This window comes from Theobroma cacao, chromosome 7, assembly GCF_053813885.1.
Source record: "Theobroma cacao isolate CCN51 chromosome 7, ASM5381388v1, whole genome shotgun sequence".
NCBI lineage: Eukaryota > Viridiplantae > Streptophyta > Magnoliopsida > Malvales > Malvaceae > Theobroma > Theobroma cacao.
Window position 1 is genome coordinate 11,174,080 of NC_142645.1, and position 9,063 is coordinate 11,183,142.

Genomic DNA, 9,063 nt, shown 5'->3' on the forward strand with positions numbered 1-9,063 from the left:
TTAATCACTGAATGCCAATGGAACCACTAGTGTGAAAAAGACCGATATTAAGAGATAAGTCATAAAATTGTTCAGACAAGACAAATTTAATACGGCAGAACAGATGGCCGCCCAAATACAAGTATTGTCAGGAGCCACTAAGTAGAAAGTAGATCACGACTGAAACTAAAGTATTTTCGCGCAAGTCAATACAACTCTGATATTACATCATCATTCACAACCAATACAACTGGGGGAACCAAGATCTACGGCTTACGAGGGGGTGAACTACTACTGCTGCTATTGCTGCTGCTTCTTCCTCTCAATGGCCTGCACATAAAAAAACCAGAGTGTTATCAGCAACAAGTCCCATCTGTTTTCCTGACTACTACTTAATGTGTTCTGTGTTCATCAAAACTTCCCAAATCTTTACTCATCGGATTAAACTCAAAGTCACAACTTGTTTCTTCATGGCTAGCACCCCAACAACATCATTCTTGGTTAGCATTCTTAAATCAATGTTTATATACAGACACACATGCACACGTGCTAGCAAAGCCTACTTTCCATGCATAAACAGCATAACAAATAAATGAACCAATAAAATTAAAATTTTCATTAAAAGTACAAATTATTTACCAAAACAGATGAATAAAATAAAATAAACAAATTACCTTCTAGGACTGCGACTCCTTGAGATCCTCCTTGCTACCTGTCATAATTGACAAAAAACACATATGCCAGATATTAAATAACTAGTAAATAAGGTTCTCCCTTGAAACAAAAACAATAAATGCTAACCTTCCGGGGACTGGGTGATCTGGAATAGGATGATGACCTCCCACGTCTCACTGCAGGCCCTCGGCCTCTGTTTTAAAGATAACATACAAAAGTAAGATCCCAAGATGTGGAAACATGAGATTACAAACAATACTGAATTTCATTATTCATTAACAGGTACTCTTCGTCATCAACCAAGTTCTAGCTTAATAATTAAAGAAAAAAAAAAAGACGGGCCCAAAAAGTGGGAGAATATTACTACTATTACAAACACTTCTGACCCCAAATGTATCATATTTTTTGTAAATTCTCATAGTCCAATCAACATCAATGGATTGGGGCATGGAAGGCAGTCAAAGGCACCAGCAAAAGCTCAAATTCACTCATTCAATGTGGTCAATCAAATTACTAGTAATTTCAGCACATACAAATAAATTTAATAAAATTCTTTCTTCATTGTCACTTTTCTTGAGGATATTTGACATATTGGCAGGAAAAATGGAAAGAGATAATGAAATTGAAGACAGAATATTTAAAGCAACTGCACCATAAGAAAGGGTTACAGTACTAAGGTATTACCTCCGAGGTGAGATTGACCTTGAACGAGAACGAGCAGGTCTACGAATTGGAGAACGACTCCGTCTACGGCTGAAAGGAGACCTTCTTGGAGGACTACGGGCTCGTCTAAGAGGTGAACTGTAATAAAACATAATAGTATAAGACCCAGATTACATGAAAAAGTTATGCACTAATCATTAGAAAATCTACAAATTAAGTTATTTCAGTCTTAACAAGGCATTACTACAATTCATGATGCAGACATCTTTCAGAAAATACCAATTATGGGATGCCAATTCAATTACTTGCAGCCTAAGTTAATATCAGTATCCGGTATCCAATTCATCACATTCTCTTCCTACCTTCACAGAATAGTGGAATTCAGTCTCACTTCCAGGACAATTAGTCCGTGGTTTGATTCAGTGAGATTTCTTGTTCAGGATTCATAAGAGTTTTGGTAATATAGAATTCCCATGTCTTTTGCAGGCCCAGAGGAAAAAAAAACACTTTCAACGTTCCCTTATTATTGCAAAATGTGATCAACATCATTTCTGCCCATATGTACAACAAAATCTGAAGAAGGGTATTGGTTGGTACAACAGAAAAGTGGGAGGATGGAAAGGGAATAATTTTATTTGTTCTTGATAAGAAAGAAAATGTGAGGGATGAGGGTTTTCTCCCCAGGCTCACAAAACCCAATCTGTCCAAATTGGACAGACGAGGAGATGGAAAACAAGGCCAATTTGGATATTCTAAATTTGATAGTAAAACAAGTAAAAAGTTCTTAATTTTGAGGGCAAAACACTAAGGGTAAGGAAAACTATAGATTTTAGTTATAATTTAATAAGGGGCATGACAGTAAAATCATTTAATTTTTACTTTCTTTTCACTCATTCTTCTATTCTACCAATCAAAGGAAAGAAATGTCATTTTTCTTTCCTTCCATTTTTCTCTATCGTTCCTACCAAGCACACCTAGAGAAAAAAACATTTTTATCCTTTCACTTTCTTCCTCCCTAAAATTTCCTCTTATCATCATTCCATTCATCCTAGGACAGAAAAATTGAGAATTAGGAACAAATAGAAGTGGAAAAATGAAAACAGTTTTTCTTTCCATTGATTTGCTTGGATGAAAGATTATTTCTTTTATCCATTGCATGGTGGAATTGAAATTGAGACGAAAGAAAACAAAGACAAAGTGATTTATCATCATACCCCTTATAAATATTTATCAAAAGCAATAATATTTCCTTAAGATGAATAGATGATGTGTGCTTTACTCCCAAAACTAAAAACTTCTTTTTCTTTTTTTTTTCTTTAGAGCAATTTTATGGTATTCTTTGGTTTATTATTTTTGGTGAGGTATTTTTTATTTTTTAAGAAAAAAATAAATAAATGATAAATTTTCTGTTTTTCGAAGAAAAATTAATGATGTAAATATGATAGATTTGTAAGAAAAAGTTTCTAGCAAATCATCTATAAAACAACAGCCTAATGGCTTCTAATTTTGAGATAATGTTCATATATTTAAACTGATGCATTTTACTTTCCAAAAGCAGGTGAAAGCCAAGTCGGAGAAAAAAAGAAAGGGATTAAAGGTTTCTCCCAGAGAGAGAGAGAGAGAGACTGCTCTTATGTAACAGGCAGAATTAGTAAATTCACTACTCATTCAAATTGGCCTTCTTTTCTGTCTCCTCATGGCCCAATTTGGACAGATATAATTTTGTGAGACTAGACAGATCATACATCTCATTTTTTTTCTCTCACTTCTTTCTACTGCCAAGCACACCCAAAATCCATTTTCATTTTCCTTGATACTTTTCTGTTGTACCAAGCAAAGCCTAGCATGACCAGCCAGGGAATTCATTATAGTTGTAAAGCCTACCAACTGAAACTACTAAAACTTCTAACAGACAGGATAAGAGGAAGGAGAGGAAAGAAAATAAAAGAAGAGAAAATGTGATACACACCTTGAATAACAATACACAGTAAAGTTTTTCTTTACACTCTTTTGGTACTTATGCAGTTTTCTTATGCTATGATCCATGCTATAAACATGAAAATCTCATAAAGTTTCTTATGAAAAGCTTTATGTATGGAATCAAGAAAGAATCAAATGAAAAGTAGTATGTAAGTACAAATATTGTAATTTCACCTTTGGCTGTGGACACAAAATTTGCTCAAGTAAATATATGGCACGTACTTCTAAACATGGAAATTTTCTTCTACAAATAACTAACTTGGCAGGATTAAACAATTTTATTTGATAAGAAGATATATTTTACCTGGATGATACATTATATTCTATTACTACTGCACAACTATTGACCGCAAACCTTATGAATGATTATTATCTCCTTTTCACTATCGACTAGCTTAAAGATGGAAAAATGATCAGATTATAAACGTGAACCAGGCCGATGCAAACAACCAAGAGATCAAGAAAATTCAAGTCTAAAATCAAGAATTAAGAATTATCATATTTATATAACATGTATTTTACAGCCCATTTTGCCCTTGGTTAACCTAGATTTTAGCCTCCAAAATCATTCTATCACTTTCTACATCACATCATGGCACGGAGAAAATGTGCAATGTTATATTGAACTATATGTCTGAGCTCATCCACACTCATACCAACAAAAGATCAACATCTAAGAGTCACTTATTAAGGCTAACAACATGAATAAGACATACCAATACTACCTAACTAACAATTCTGAGTTTGTCTTTGATGAATTATAGTACTCTTGATTCTTCAGATTCAATAAGATCTTATGCATTTATTCATTTGTTCACACATTGTGACCAGTTCACTTATACCTTAGGGCAATAAAATTTAAGCCACACAAAAATAGCTAAAATGTATTATTACCGGCGCCTTAGAGGAGGAGAACGTCTTCGGATTGGACTACCACGCATCCTACGAGGAGAGGCCCTGTGAAGATTAAAAAGGTTAAATTGTTTCAAAACCAGTTCAATAATTAAACAAGATATTAGCCTATTACAACTACCATACCTTGCTGGAGATCTAAGCCGCCTTGGTGGAGACGATGGAGAACGACCTCTGGCAGGAGAGGCAGGTCGGCGCCTGGGAGGTGTTTCACCACGCCGATAAGGAGATTCTACACGACGACGAACCGGAGAAACTACTCGCCGACGAGGAGACTCTGCTGGTCGTCTAGGGGATGCACCTCTTCGACCCACAGGTGATCTCCTTCGTGGGGAGGGCAGGGGTTTCCGTTGAGGAGAAGCTGATATCAAACAGTTAACAAGTTGAATAACATATAAATAACTAAATATACACGTATAACATAATTTAAACAGAAATTTTATCATGTTAAACATACATTCCCGTAGTCGTTTTGGCCCATCCCTCTCAATATCAGCACTGGCATTATCAGATTTTTGAGCATCTCTTTTAGGAGCGGAACCAATTGGCTTTGGTGGTGGAGAAACTTTTGGTCGTGGAGGAAGTGTAAACTTCGCTCTTACAACATTGCCATCAATCTGGGCCTGCATTAAAGCAGAAACTAACATCATTCTCGCAAAGCACTAATATCTAAATACTGCTAATAATTTTACTCTAGCATATTAACAAAACCTACACCATCCATGTACAGTAGAGCTTTTTCAGCATCTGCTCTGGTCTTGAATTCAACATAGCCATATCCTCTTGGAAGATTAAGCTGTTAACATGAAACATGTCAAGATGAAGATGATGATAATAAGAATAACAACAATAAAAAACTTTCAACACCAAAGATGACTGATATGAGCTTACAACACGGTCCATTGCTAGATCCACATTTACAACTTCACCAAAATTACCTACAAGGTGGGAAGATGAAGACAATTATGACAGAATTGAAGTGTTAAGGTTGAATGGATTAAAAACATAAAGGAAACAAATACTCGTCCATACAAAACCATGTGCATTCCAGAAATAGCAAACTACTATCCAAATTATATACAATTCTATAATCTTATTGAACATATAAATATAATTCTCAAAACTTCTTCTAGAAAAAAGAACAAAAGTATTGTATGTAATTTTATAATACAATTGCAACATGATTAAGTGACCATATTCTTAGGGGCTAAAAAAAAAGAGATTACAGGAAATATTAGAACAAGATCTACAAGCAAGTCAAGAAAAATATTACAGTGTCCTCATACATTGACAAGGTTCTTTAGATTAATTAAGAGTTCATTAATAATAGTCAGTATCATGTCACAAAGTATTCAAAATGCCAATCTCTCAATAGAAGTCTTATACACCATAAGTTCTTAAGTGCCTCAGCTTTCAAGAAGTATTAACAATTCTCCAGTCAAGCATTTGTAATACTCAAAGGTAAAAAGGTAAAGCTCGTACTGAATATTTCTCTTAGATGGCCTTCATTGACATTCCTGCTCAGTGAGTCAACATAAAGAACTAGAGACTCGCGGATGGGAGAAGTCTTCCTGAAATCAGTGCCAAGAACAACATAAATAGTTGAGCATAAACTTCAATCCTTTTCAATTACTGTATTCTTTTCTTTTTTTCTTTTTTTTTCTGGTTTTTTTCCTAATCTCGAAACATGATCGTACTATTAAACTCCTTCCCATATTATCAAGTTAAGCATAATGCACATTCGCATATATTGCATATAAGACATCCAACCAAGTCAAAGTTTCTCTGGCAGTATCTGCTCATGATGGAAGAAAACAGGAAGAAAGGAAAAATTCCCCATCCACAAAACTAGAGACAGGAGAAAAAAGAGAAATACCATCTTTGTTTCCTAAGAAACTAACCACAATTTCAATAGCGGCTATCTTGTGAAAAGAATAGCTAAAACAAAAACTACTACTTAAAAGAATTATTTGATTCTCTCTAATATTGGAAACCCAGACCCACTAACTTAAAACAGATTAAAAACAAGTTTCTTTTTCAACAAATTCTGTATTTTCTAAATCATGTATTAAAAAGCTTTGAAAAATCCACTCCCTAGTTGCTAACAACAGAGACCATATGCATTACATATAGAACAAAGTAAAGCCTCTGCAGAAATTTAAATTGACAATAATGGTAAATCTGAACTGAACATAAATTTACCTTGGAGCAGGAGATATTTTTTTAGATTGTGGTGGAGGGGAACGACCTCGCTTAGACGCATCAGGCGGACTATGGCAGGGAATGAAAAGCAAAATCAGATAGAAATAATAAACATTCAAAAGGATAATAACCACATGCAACAGAAAATATACCAATGTACCAATGTCAATAACGACGGTGGCATTCCCAGTTGCAGAGACATTTAAATCTAAGTTTTAATTCATTAAATTGACCTGCATTGCCAATTCTCAACTCATAATTTTGTGCTAACTCTTGTACGTCATACACATATATTAGATTCCAACTCAATTAGCGGCTGAGAAAATCTTAGAACTTACACTTTCTACTCTTCCTTGACAGAAAGATAAAGGAACCATATCTCAATGAAGTCATATCGTGGCATAAGGTGAGTTGGATGAACTTGAATCCAAATGAACTAAGTTTCCAAGTACTTATTATTAGGCAGATCATTTTCGGCAATCAAGTGCAGCATTCATGCATAATCATCTTAAAAGCAACAGTACTCTACTATTAGCAACAATGAAGTACTAACTTCAACAATATTATCACAGGAAGGAAATATTAGCATCCCTAAGATTCCCAATAAGGTTCCATTTGGTTCTTCCTTTACTACTTACTTTTTGCTCTTTGCTCTTTCTCCCTAAGAATTTGCAAAAAGAAAAAATAACCAAAGGCAAATGATATAAAGCAAAACGATAACTGACTAATAATAAACAACTAACTAAAATGTAACACCATTTCTAACCTAATTTTTCCATATAAAAGTAATATCACTGCCTTTTATTCTCCAAAATTATTATGTTCTTTTGCATTTAAACTGGCAAAACTAACAACCCACCAGTACCTGATCAAATTAGACTTAAATTCTTTCGTTTCGTTTTCACTATTAACAATTATTCCTTTTCACTATAATTTCAAACCTCAAATTAATTACAGCTTATAAGTAAATTCTAGAGTATCGAAAATCTGAAGAGAGAAAAAAGAAGTGACCTTCGACGCTGAGGAGGGCTGCGACTTCGAGAGCTAACGCTGCGAGAAGGAGAGGAAGATGAGAGGGATCTGGAGCGGGAGTTGGAGCGAGAACGAGAGCTAGACGGGGAAGCAGATCTGGACCGGGACACAGATCGAGAGCGGGAGCTAGACTTGGAGTCTGAGCCGGAGTACGAGCGGGACCGGGAACGAGATCTCGACCGAGAACGGGAAGAGGAGCCGGAGCCGGAGATCGAGGGTGAGCGACGGCCTCTCGTCGGCTTCGCCATTGGGGGAATGCAAAGATAGGACCCGTCGGAACCCTAGATAAACCCTAGGGGGAGGGAGAGTGAATTCGGTAGTGTTTTTGTTGGAGGGAGGACGCGATTTATCTGTACCGAAAAAAGATGTTTACAGAAATCTTTTTTTTTTTTCCGAATTAATTACTTTTGGGTTCTTGCAGTTTTCCTATTAACCGAAAAATATCAAATTTATTTCCCCAACTTTATTCCAACATTCAATTGTGCCCTTAACCATTTTAATTTTTCTTTAATATATAAAATTCACGAGGCCATTTCAAAAAAATTCATGAGATTTTAATAATTAACTCTTTCTATCCTTAAAAAATGTTTATCCTATTTATAGTTACCTCGATAATTTAACTCAATATTTTATTTTTGAAAATCTTGAATTCTAATATTAAAATAGAAGATGTAAAATTCATAAGATAAAGAGATGATTATTTCCTCTCGTATAATCTGAAAATACATGTATATATTAATAATTTTTTTTATCTTCTTTTTATATAAATGTTATGTGTCATGTGGTTAAATGAGAAAATCCAGCATTTTTGTTTATTTCATTCTACAAAATGAATCTCAAGTTTTAAAAATTAATTCTAAAGATGTTAATCAAATTATTCTGAATTGAATTTATATTTAATTATTATTTTATGTTTTCAATCCAAGCTACAAGTCTTTCAAGGGTGCTATGAGGTTTTTATAGGATCAATTTAAATTTGAATTAACATTTTTAAGTTTTGGGTTTTTCACATGTTAAGCATACATATATTTATAAAAATAATTTTAAGTGTGAATAAACAAATTAACTTTAGATTAAGAGTATTTTGATAATTTTATTAGGGAAAATCAACATCCTAACCCCTTATAGAGATAAAAGTTATCTGTTAATTGAAAAAAACAATCCACATATTTTATTTGAGGAAAAAGAATTCATAAGATATCATGTAGAAAAAATTAAAACCATAAAAGGTATAAATGAAGTTTACCTTACAATTTATATATATAAAATAATATTAATATTTTTAAGATATACTTAAAAATACTTCCATTTTAAATCAAATCGAAATAAATTGATATCATCAAGATAAGTCATTTTTTATTAGATTTAATGCTCAACTAAACTTCTAAACTATTTAAGAAAATTTAAATAATTCCTAATTCATTTATTGTGTTCAATCAAGTCCTTATATTTTTATTTTTGTCAAATAAGTCTTTATGGCTAAGAATTGATTAATTTTCATTAGTCAAAATGTGACTTGTCATTTTATATCTACATGACATTGATATGGCGTTAATGTGAAAAATAAAAAATGTCACATAACCATATTATCATAACAAATTACCATATCAAGTCATCATT

At 33.5% G+C, this 9,063-nt stretch overlaps 1 protein-coding gene across 1 annotated transcript; it reads right to left on the reverse strand.

The window, feature by feature from the left end:
• Positions 1-30: 30 nt before the first annotated feature.
• Positions 31-7,828, reverse strand: LOC18594587 (uncharacterized). Its single transcript, XM_018125171.2, has 12 exons — positions 7,423-7,828; positions 6,412-6,480; positions 5,692-5,780; positions 5,101-5,147; positions 4,925-5,005; positions 4,667-4,832; positions 4,336-4,570; positions 4,192-4,254; positions 1,339-1,455; positions 781-847; positions 654-691; positions 31-309 (listed from the first exon to the last, which is right to left on the reverse strand). Exons 1-12 carry the CDS (start codon positions 7,689-7,691, stop codon positions 246-248), a joined length of 1,305 nt encoding a protein of 434 aa, XP_017980660.1. The 5' UTR covers positions 7,692-7,828; the 3' UTR covers positions 31-245.
• Between the last annotated feature and the right edge of the window lie 1,235 nt (positions 7,829-9,063).